The sequence below is a fragment of the Humulus lupulus genome, chromosome 3, assembly GCF_963169125.1.
Source record: "Humulus lupulus chromosome 3, drHumLupu1.1, whole genome shotgun sequence".
Classification (NCBI taxonomy): Eukaryota; Viridiplantae; Streptophyta; class Magnoliopsida; order Rosales; family Cannabaceae; genus Humulus; species Humulus lupulus.
Window position 1 is genome coordinate 46,397,630 of NC_084795.1, and position 11,810 is coordinate 46,409,439.

The 11,810-nt window shown below is 39.8% G+C and overlaps 1 protein-coding gene across 1 annotated transcript; it reads left to right on the forward strand.

The window, feature by feature from the left end:
- Positions 1-7,006: 7,006 nt before the first annotated feature.
- Positions 7,007-7,556, forward strand: LOC133824070 (uncharacterized). The gene is made up of 2 exons (XM_062256931.1): positions 7,007-7,075; positions 7,176-7,556. Exons 1-2 carry the CDS (start codon positions 7,007-7,009, stop codon positions 7,554-7,556), a joined length of 450 nt encoding a protein of 149 aa, XP_062112915.1.
- Positions 7,557-11,810: the final 4,254 nt, after the last annotated feature.

Below are 11,810 nucleotides of genomic sequence, written 5' to 3' on the forward strand. Positions count from 1 at the left end.
ATCATTGTGGGGGAAGTGCACATGTCGGGCGTCGTCTTCCGTGAAGGTGATGGGAAGATCCATCATTCGGGGACGCTTTGCAGGTGACTGAACCAGGGCGCACATCTCCCCGGTGTGTTCTAGCTCCCTCAAGTACCTTTTCTGGGAGTTGCGTGTGCTTCCGGCAAGGTGCGGTCCTCCGGAAATGGTGGCTACGTGTCCGTCAACGGGTGGCGGAGCTAGGCCGGGTGGATATGGGTTGCCGGGTCCTGGGGCCAACAAGGCAATGGGTGCCGGAGAGGTTGGAGCAGGAAGCGCTGGGAACTGAGACCCAGGAGCTTGGGGGTGACCGGCTCCAGGAGCGCTAGCGGTCCCCCTCTGTCCCGGGGAATATGCAGCTCCGTGAACTACTCCCTGTCCGGGATAGATTATGGGTATCCTCACCCATTGACCGAGGTGTCCCGCCCTTGCCAGGGACTCGATCTCATCCTTCAGCTGAAGACATTCGTTTGTGGTGTGCCCCACGTCTCCGTGGAACTCACACCTCTTATTGGAGTCTCGCGGACGCCTTCCTCCGTGAGACACTTTCGGGGGCTTCCTGTAGTTGACCATATTACAGGTCGCCCGATAGACATTCTCTCGTGAGTCTATCAAACTGGTGTACTCTGTGAACTTGGGCTCATAGTTCTTCCGGGGTTTCTTTGAATGGTCCCCCCGGTTGGAGTTTCTTCCGCCTCGTTTATTCCGCGATTGGCTCAAATTTTGTTCTGGGCCTTCCGCTTGCGGTTGCGACGGTCCAGGAGCGATACTACATCCGGTTTGTACAGCTCCGTACCCAGAGAAATGGGTTTGACTTGGCGTCTGGGCAGACGCGGAAGGCCCATACACGCTTGGAGTGAACTGGGTTCCTGGAAGCGTGAGGGCTGGTGCGGGAGCTTGCGAAGCAAAGCTCGGCGCAGTCACGGAAGACGTCGGAGCTGGGGGAACTCCAAAGGCCTGCTGGTAGGCATCCTCAAGGTTGATGATTCCCTGAGCTTTTGACATGAATTTGGACAGCGTTTCTGCCCGTCTCCTTTGCATTTCCCCCCATAGCAGGGAGCCGACAGTAAGGCCCGATTGAAGGGCAATCAGCTTCATGTCGTCGCTGACCTTGGTCTTAGCAGCAGCTTCCATCATTCTCTGAATGAAAGCTTTGAGGTTCTCATTGGGTAGCTGCTTGATGTTGGTTAAGGAACCAACCTCCATGTCGTGGTCTCGGGCAGCAATGAACTGCCTTCTGAATGCGGACTGTAGCTCCTTCCAACTGTGGATGGATCCGGGAGCTAATCTTTTCCACCAGTCCTCCGCGGACTTGGTAAGGGTGAGTGAGAAGCACATGCATTTGGCGTCCTCACTGACGCGCGCCACTTGCATCATTTTGTTGTATTTAGCTAGATGGGTGCGCGGGTCTGTCCTCCCCTCATATAATTCTATGTGAGGCATTTTGAAGTTATCCGGGTGGGACGTTTCCGCGATCCTCCGAATACATGGTTCCGGGTCTTCCTCCTCAGAGTCTGACAGGGCCCCACTTTGCTTCCGGACCAGCTTGGTCAAGGCAGCGATCTGTTCCTCGAGCCTCTTTGTATCACTCTCCGGGAGGTCACGTCCCCGGAGCTTGTCATTAAGATGATTTCGCAGGTCATCTCCGCGAGGTCGGGCCTTTTCTCCTTTGGCCTTTTCATACTTGGCCTCCAACCTTCTTCTTAGGTCCACCGTGGACCAGCTATCTTCGGAGTGCGTGTCCGCAGCCCGGCCGTCCTGGTTGACGGAATCACTGGGGCGGTTGTTCCTTCCCCTAAGCCTGGGTGCCTTAGCACCGGGTCCTTTAGGCACAGAGTGCCCCCTTGGGGCTGAAGGACGTCTGGGCTTAGGAGCGCCAGAGACCTTCTGCGCGCGGGGGGGGGGGGCAGTCGGCCTGGTGATTCACGCCTTTAGGAGGTGCAGGGGCGTCAGTGCGCACAGGCTCCCCAACTTTTTCTTTGCCCTTGTTAGGGGCGGCTTTGGATGGTTCAGCAGCGGCTGGATCCGGCATGGGGGTATCAGCACCACCTAGAACAGAGGCGTCCTCGTCCGAGTCACCTAGATCTCCGAACTTGCTTTGGAGGCGCTCCATCATGCGTTGCATTTTTTTCGGAGACGCGCTCCTGCTCAGCAAGCTTAGCCTTAGTGACCGCCAGTTCTTCGGCTACTTGGACCAGTTCTGGATCCTTCTCGTAGTAGCAGCCGTCTTTGTAATAACCGTCTTGGACATACTCTTCTTCGTCTTCTAAGTATGTCGTATCTTCAGTACTGACCCGATCCTGGCGGGATGTCGGGTCTTCACCTTGGTAGTCCGAGGGTTCGTTTTGTACCGCATCTTCCATCATAGTATCGGGGTTGACCCTAGCATTTTTGTCAACCGCGGATTTTCTCGTAGTCACCATCTTTTTAGCACGGAGTGAATACAAAAAACGTACACAGAAAAAGAGCTGACTAACAACTTCCTACAGCTCTCAATGAAAGCACCAAAATGTTTACCGAGTTTTTCGGAAACGGATACGAACGGAATAATAAAAAGATAAGAACTGTAGAAGTGCAGAAATGTAAATAAACAAACAGTGTTTTTACGTGGTTCAGGCGTTAACAAGCCCTAGTCCACGAGTCGATGTTATTATACTTGTAGAGAATTACAGTTAAATAGCCGGTGTACAAGAACCTCACAACCTCACAGTGTTTCTCTCGGGTTCTCTTGGAGAAGATGAAGCTAGAGAGATTTTAGCAGAGTTCTTGCTATGTGATTTGTTGGTCGTCCCCCCTATCGTAAAATGAGGGGGTCTTTATAGCGAGGGTCTTTGATTAGGGTTTTACTCTGTCCCCCTGAGTCTTAATCGCACCAGCCATAAATAGGGGATACAATTACTGTAGCATCATGGCTATAAGACTCTACGTAGGTATAATTACATGAAAGTATGGGAAATAGCGAAAGGCAGCCGTCTTTTCCAGGCGGTCAGCGGCACAGTAGGTGAAAAGGCACCTTTAGGCGTGCTGGGATGTTGTGCGGCCTTGACCTGTCAGGCGTGTCAGACGGGATCCTGTGTCAGGTGAGTATCGTTCCAACTATGCCTCCTCCGTGATTCGACCACTTGGTCTTCTTCCGTGCAAAGCACGGAACCAAATCCGCGAAGACAACCTGAAGAGCTCCTCCTGGAAGGACCTTCCCCGACGGATATCCCTTCGGGAGTCCGGGAGAACTGACGAGCTTCCGGGTCGCGGTGGCTTGAAGGAGTGTGCTAGACACTAAACGGGAGAGGCGAAGCCTTTCTGTCCATCCGCGAGCCTTGGTCACCCAACGTGGAAGACCTTGATGATTCTGCTCCCCGAAGGCTATCCATCTAAACGCTATCCGGAAACCTGGATAACACCCTCTTCATAAATATGTTACCATAATATATATATTTATTTATTTTCCTAAAAAAAAAATATTAACCAACACCAACAACATCAAAAAAGGTGCAATACTTTATGTATAAAACTTAAAGCATATAAATATATATATATATATAATCATAGGCTAAATAAAAATATCAAAAAAAAAAATTGTGCAATTTTCAAACTTTGATTTTTTGTACAGAATTTATAAGTTTTATACAACAAAATAAAACACACATAAACAATCATAAATATACAAAAATCATTAACAATATTCTTTTAGCATCACACATACATAAAACTTAAACATGCAAACAATTATGCTACCATCCAATTAGTCTATCAAACATGTCAAAAAATAACATACATGTATATAAACATATAAACTAGTAACCATGGCTCTGAAGCCAGTTGTAGGATCTTATTTATATAAGTCTATATGCATGCTCGCTATAAATATATATATATATTCAAAACAATACACATAGTAGAAAGCATAAAAACATACAAGCATGTGAATATTACAGAGACATGTAAATACAATAATAAAATCATTAGAGTACTTACAAGATACGTATATGTAGCAGAACAATGACTACACCATTTGGATTCTCTATCCTTTTGTCCTTGTTAAATGGTAGGTATTGCAAGGAATCCAAACCGCTTTAAAATAAGACCACAGTCTTCCACGTTTTTCTCTAAAACAACCTAGTGTTTATGTGGACAAGTCTCCACACATGAGAAGAGAATTCATAGAGAGAAAACTAAGAGAGACTGGGCGGTTAGGCATAGAATATTATGAGTGAATTTGTACCTTGTCAAATTCATTTGACCTAATGCATTCTATAATACTAGTATATATAGACAATTAGCTAGGACATAAAATAGGTTTTAGTTTGAGAATTTTTCTATAATGACCAAAAAGTAATAAAAACTAACATATTTACTGTAGCACGGAATTTTTTACTTCCGTAAGGAAAAAAATTGAAAATTACAAAAATACTACTTCATCTCTCACTCGGTCTCTCTCTCGTAGGCGGCAACCGATACTCTCTGTCAATGGTTACCCACGGCAACTTCCGGCTGCAACAACATTCAATCTCCACCTCAAACAATAACGAAACTGCAGCTAAAAAGTCTATCATGAAACCCACAATGATTTCGAATCCAAACAACGGTGAATCTCAACCTAAAACAACAACAAAGCTACAAATGATTACGAAATGAAACAACACACAACTACATATGATCTAGATTTGAAAAACAACACCACAACAATGACAGATCTCGATTTGAAAAATAAAACAACATCTACAACCTGATCCCGATCTGAGAAACCAGCAACAACAATGGCGTACTGTTTGATTTTGGGCATATACGTTTACAACAAAAAGACAACAATAGTTATGTTGAAAATGACTAAACACATCAATTTCTGGGAAAATCAAGTCAATTATAAGGTAAGCAACCAAAAAACACAAAAAAAAATAATTCATCAAAACTGCCTAAATAATCTCATAATCTTTGCTTCAATTTTGTAGAAAAATTCAGATCAAGGAAGAAACTGTAGGAAAATAGTTGTTCTAACAATTAATCTCATTAAAACATTACAACCAGATATGTATTTTTCCTATAGATTCTCTTCATTATTCATCCAATTATGTTGAAAAAATATATTTTATATTTATGCTAACAAATTGATTGAAGAATTTAGACTGTATATATTATTTGTTTCTCTTACGTTGTTTTACAGTTGTTGCATATGGTAACCCTGCTATTTAACATTTCAGCGAATGGAAACAATACCAATACTAATTCAGAGCAACGAAAAATGGGATGACAACAAGAATTACGTTGATTTTGAACCTAGTTCGGAATTGATACCTAGAAATTGCAAATATGAAGAACTTGTGCATACATTGTTGTTGCAGTTACGTTGCAACCCTGCAACAACACAAATGCAACTACAGTATAAAGTGAAGGACGGTTACCCACCCCTCAAAATAGTGGATGATGCTAGTCTCATTTTCTACTTGCAGCTAAAAATGAATGAGTATGACTTCACAAGATATCCACTATGTGTGAACATAGTAGACAACATGGCAACAACATCAAATCAAATTCCATTCTACTCATATAAAGAGCCAACAATAATAGCGGAATTGACGATGATTGAGAATGGACCACGAACAGCAGAATCAACAATAGAGCAACAAGAATGTGAAATCACTGAAGAAATCAATGAATCATTTGACTTCATTGACTATGCAAAGTTAGTCACTGTAGAAATGTTGGAACAACTAGAGAACAACAAGAATAAGGACCAGCACTTGACAATATAGACTCACTTGTAATCATAAACCCCCGCCATCCTGAAATTGAAATTGGTCAGATCTACAAAGACAAGGCAACACTAAAAAACGTTCTCAGCTACTTTGCAATAACAAATCACTTCCAATACAAGGTGTTTAAATTATGCTCTAGAGAATACAACATTATTTGTTTGAACAAAAAATACAAGTGGTCCATAAGAGCATCAAGGAATGGAACAACACAAGCATTCATCATCAGAAAATATTACCAAATACACACATGCTCTTTGGAAATCAGATTCGGTGATCAATGACAAGCAACATCAAAATTGATAGGCAACTAGATAAAGCCAAAGTTCCTCAACCTGAAAACAACATGCACTCCACTAGAGATCAGAGGTGACTTGAATGATAGATACGGTATAAAGATTAATTATATGAAAGCATGGAGAATTAAGGAACACACACTCAACGAATTATAAGGAAATGCAAAGGAATCTTACAACCTCATACCGAGTTACTTGTACATGCTACAAAAAATCAACCCTAGAACTATAGTTGACATTGAAAAATGAGAAGATGATAGTTTGTTGTTTCTATTCATGACCTTGAATGCATCTTTGAGAGGCCGGGCAAAATTCAAACCTATAATAGTTGTTGATGGCACTTTCTTGAAGTCTACATATGGAGGAACGGTGCTCTGTGCTAGTGCACAAGATGCAGGAGATAAAATATTCCCACTTGCTTTTTGTATAGCAGATTCTGAGAACAACAAGTCATGGGAGTGGTTTTTCACAAAATTAAGAGAAGCATATGGAGTTAGAAAAGGCCAATGTATAATATCAGATCGACATGAAAGCGTAATCAAAGCAACAAACAAAGTTTTTCCAGAAATAGCACATGGCTGCTGCATGTTCCACCTGTTAAGCAACCTAAAAACAACCTACAAGAAACATGCCAAGGAATATAGTGTACCTTTCTTTGCTTCAGCAACCACGTATACAGAAAAGAAATTCGAATATCATATGAAGGAGCTTGACAACTTGGATAAGCGAATATGGCCTTATTTGTAGAAAATTCGATATCATAAATGGTCAAGATTCTACTCCAAAAACAAAAGGTACTCGGTAATGACTTACAATATTGCTGAGTCACTTAACGCAGCCACAATGGTAGCTAGAGAAGTACCTATCACAACACTTTTGGAGTGTTTGCATGGATTACTCCAAGATTAGACATACACTAATAAGAAACTAGCTCAAAAAACAATGAAAAGATTGACACCAGTTGCAGAACAAGCACTCACCAACAACTTCGTATACTCTTTTAGATTAACTGTAAGATTGATCAATTTTTTAGTTTTTTTTTTCAATTATTTCTGCCAATCATTATTGTTGCTTTAATGTTGCCACCATACCTATACAACATATAATACAGGTAAAGCCAGCAAATGAATATCCGTTTGAGGTATTTAAAGAAGAAAAGTCATGGATTGTAAATCTCAAAGAACAAATTTGCACTTGCAAAAGATTTCAGAATGATGAAATGCCATGTGGTCATGCTCTTGCTGTGATGAAGGAGATGAACATAGACCCCTACGATTATTGTTCACATTACTACACAACAAAAGTATGGTTAGAAACATACAATGCAACTGTGTATCCAGTAGGGAAACAACAACATTGGGAATTACCAGACTTTTTCAAAGACATCATAGTGTTGCCTCCATTTGAAAGAGTGAAGACTGGAAGACCAAAGAAGAGAATAATTATAGCTTCTTGGGAAACTAAAAAGAAGAACAAGTGCAGCAAGTGTTGACAAAGAGGTCATAATAGGAAGACATGTCGAACCCGACCACCAAGAAGTTGAGAATAACAACACATCAACACAAAAAAAAGATGCTAGTTTATCAAATCGCCTAAATAAATAACATTGGTTTCAATTTTTTTATTTTAAACACTTAAACATTGGAAGGAAATTGATTAATTCTTGTTGCTCCCTTGTTTTACAATGAAATGTTTTTTTATTGTCTTTATAGATTTTGGGACATATGCATCATACTGATATTAAGTCATAATTATTGATGACCAGCTATTCTTCTTAAACATTATTTTTAAAACATAATTCCTTATATTATGAGGATGTTGTTGTCTTGTTGCTATATAGTTGTAATAGTAAAAAAAAAACAAAGAATAGAAAGATGAAAGTCTGGAAATATATTGAGACTTCACATACTCCTTCAAATCCAATAACTTTGCAGCCATTCCTTCATGCTTAGACACCAGCGAATCCATCTTAGCATTTAAAGAATCAAGTTGGGTGGACCCATCAGGGAGGGTTGTTGGGATTTCACCACCAACAGGACCCACATTAGACACAGAATCTACTTTTGCTTCCCCAACTTCATCAACATCTGTGTTGAAAGCAAATCCACTCAACTTGTAGACAGCAACCTCATTATCATTTGGCTTCAAATTTCTCAACATCAACTACAAAACAACAACCAAAAAACATAAAAACATTAAAATGTAATAGACAGAAAATGCTAAAACAACAGTAAACTAACATATAAACAACATAAAACTATACTTTCTTAGCTGGAATATCAAAAACAGTAACCTTCAACAATCTCAGATCAGGAGTACTAGAACACCTCCACCTAGCAATCCTCGGAATAGTTTCAGAAATAAATTTGCAGTACATCCCAACCATATAGCGGCAACACTCATAAAACTAGGGGTGCACACGGATCAGATTTTTGGGTTTCAGGTGCATCGGGTTCGGGTTTTGCGGGTTTCGGGTGGAGAAAAATGGTACCGAAACCAATCCGAATTTTTTGGGTTTTTTTCAGGTTTCGGGTTGCGGGTGTTGAGTTTTTCAGGTTGGGTTTCGGGTTGGGCTGGGCCTTTTGGGTTTTGGGCCAAAAAGCCCAATTTTTGCAAAAATACCTTTTTTTTTAAATACCATTTTTTTTACACTTTTTTAATTTTTATTCTCTCTCTTATGCAACTTTTCTACGTTGTTGTGTATACCATATATAATGAAGTGTACTGTAGACATGGGTTTTTAATGTTAATTTTCAAGTTCATTTTTCAAGCCAAGTCTTAAAACTCAATGGAACCAGTTGGTGTTGAGATAGAAAAGGTTTTGACAGAGTTGTCTTGTGTTGATTTCAGGAGCAAAAAGCCTAGGAAGAGAAGAAATGGAAGTGAATCAGTAGTGGATACTCTAGCAAAGTGGAAGAACTACAACAATCAACTTTCTTCATTAGAAAATGGAAAAGGGAACCTCAAATATTCTGCTAAAGGCTCCAAAAAGGGTTGTATGCATGGAAAAGGAGGGCCTGAAAACTTAGATTTTTATTTCAGGGGAGTTAGACAAAGGACTTGGGGGAAGTGGGTTGCTAAAATCTAAGAACCTTATAATGGATCTACTAAGTCTAATCAGAAAGGAAGCAAGCTTTGGCTCGGTACTTTCTCCACTGCCATTGAAGCTGCTACGACTTATGATGAAGCTGCCAAAGCCATATATATATATATGTTCATATAATCTTAGGTAAACTGTTAAAAATAAAATACCCAAACCAAAACTAAACAAAGTGCTCAGCTCGGGTTCACTCACACAGTCACTGGGTCTGGGAGGAGACGAGGCTGGCTGATGGTGGCGCTGTGACGGCGAAGGGAGGAGGTCCCTATTGGTGGCTGGCGTGCTCCCTGCGCGGCTGGCGTGCTCTACGGCTACGGGAGGGAGGATCCGAGGATGTGGTGGGTGGGTCTTTCTTGACCGTGCGTGAGAGAGAAGGGGGGCTGGTGTGAGTGAGGGAGGCGAGAAGAGAAGAAGAGCTGGTGGTGCCTGGTGGTGGTGAAGGCAGTTGCTCTTGCTGAGTGAGGGAGGTCGTGCGTGAGTGAGACTGTGAGAGTGAAAGAGAAGAAGAAAAGAAATAAAGATTTTTTTTAGGGTTATCTAATCTTCTTATTTTTCAGATTTTTTTTTAAATATTTTCGGTCGGGTTCGGATGTAACCCGAACCCGAAATGACTAAATTTTAAACCCGACTTGACATATGTCGGGTTCGGATCGGATTAAGCCCGAAATGAACGGGTTTTCTGAAAATTTGGGTTCTCGGGGTTCGAGTCGGGCGGATTTTGCAAGTTTTCGGGTTTTGCAGGTCAAATGTTCACCCATACATAAAACCAGACTTGAAACACATGTGGGCAACCAACCAATGTATTATAAGGTTTAACTTTCTTCTCCTCATTTGAATTTTGTAAAGCATTGTACCAACTATCTAATTTACCCTTCAAAGACATAATGGTTTCATCAAAAGATTTATTACCCCATGCATACTCACTATCACGACCACTATCAACAACATCTAAATCTTCACGCATAACTTATTTTTCCTTCCTAGAACTAAGTAGAAACCACTGCACAAAATACAGAACAACCAACTTTACATCAACTTCATCATCATCACCCCACATCTTAGCCCTAACTCACGAATAGATTGCTTAGAAATTTTATCACAACTTGGCCAATATTTATCCAAAAAGCTATTTGACTCTTGTTTGAAATTCAAATTATTGCACTCCCATTCACAATCTAAACCATAAATCAAAGAAAACTCTTCAATACTAAACCTCAGCCTAATACCACTAACCATAACCCATAGCTCATACTCATTTGGCTGCTTAATTTCCCTCAATAACAACCCAAGCATTAATTGAGGCTGAGGATTAAATCCAGGAAGATTCAAGAAACTACCAAAGCATGTTTCAAAAAATATTTCTTTTTGTTTATCAGACAAATAGTTATTAAGGTCCTTAATAACCTGATAAGAACAACAAGATACAACATCGGCGATAAAATACTGTTTCGGATTGATTAAGTAATGGCAATCCTACAAAAATATATATATAAAAATTAAATCAACAAAAATAGTAATAAAACAACCATAAAACAACAAAACAAACATAACATAAACAACAACGGACATCAAAAACAAAACCAAAAAAATAATAATAAAATTGAAAAAATCTTCAACAAAACAATAATAAAAAAACAAGAAAACAACATGATGATAATAGAAACTTTAAAATGGGCAAATTACTAAAACTATAAATTAACCTAATAACTTATAATGCAATTTCAAACAAACACACTAGCTTTATTCAACTGTAAATCATGATCCAACACACAATAAAATTCAAAAAAACGTAAACAGAACAACATTAATAACACAACCAAACAACATGATTATATAAGAAACTTTAAAATGGGCAACTTACTAAAACTTATAATACATATTCAAACAAACATTATAACAAACACATTCGATACATTCAACAGTAAAAATGATCCAAAAAAACATGCAAAACCCTAAAAACCAACATCAAAACAATACAATACAAACAACATGAAAACCTTAACAACAAATTCCTTCAGATCATCTCCCACAGCTTTGCTTGATTTCACATTTTTCGCCTTCCTCCTTTCAACAGCATCAAAAACCAACTTTTGTTTCTGTGATTGGGATTTCGATGACTCGGTTTTGGGCGAGTTATGAGAGCTTGGTTTGTCTTCAATCCGCTTCACAGAAGCTTTCTTCCCCATCAACAAAGCTTGTTTAGAAATCTTTAGAGACTTTGTAATTTTTTTAACAAAAGAAGAAGGAGTAGAAGATGTCGATCGTAAGATAGCCATAGCTAATAGATAATGCTATATATAACAACAAAGAACGTGGTTTTAAATGCTTCAATAACCGTTAAGAACACAATTTTTAAGGAAAAACAAAAAAAAAAGACTAGTGTGATCATGGAGCAAAAAAAAGCAATGGAGAGAAGAGTGGGAAAAGTGTATATTGTGAAGAATGGAAAGAGTGGGAAGTTGTCAGAAAAAAAATCAAAAAAAACAAACTTAATCAATACAAAATACACAGAAGAGGCAAAAGTAGTATTTTTGTAATTAAAAAAACACATAAGGTAAACATAAAAAACGTGAATAGTCCAAAAGTTATTATTGTCATGTGGCGGTAAAAAAAGTTTATATTGTGATAGTTTTGGCACTAAATGTA

Excerpts from the sequence above, each read along its gene's own strand:
- LOC133824070 (XM_062256931.1), top strand. The coding sequence starts at position 7,007 with ATGAAAAGATTGACACCAGTTGCAGAACAAGCACTCACCAACAACTTC. Across the intron at positions 7,076-7,175 it reads TATACTCTTTTAGATTAACT|GTAAAGCCAGCAAATGAATA; the intron begins GTAAGATTGATC and ends CATATAATACAG.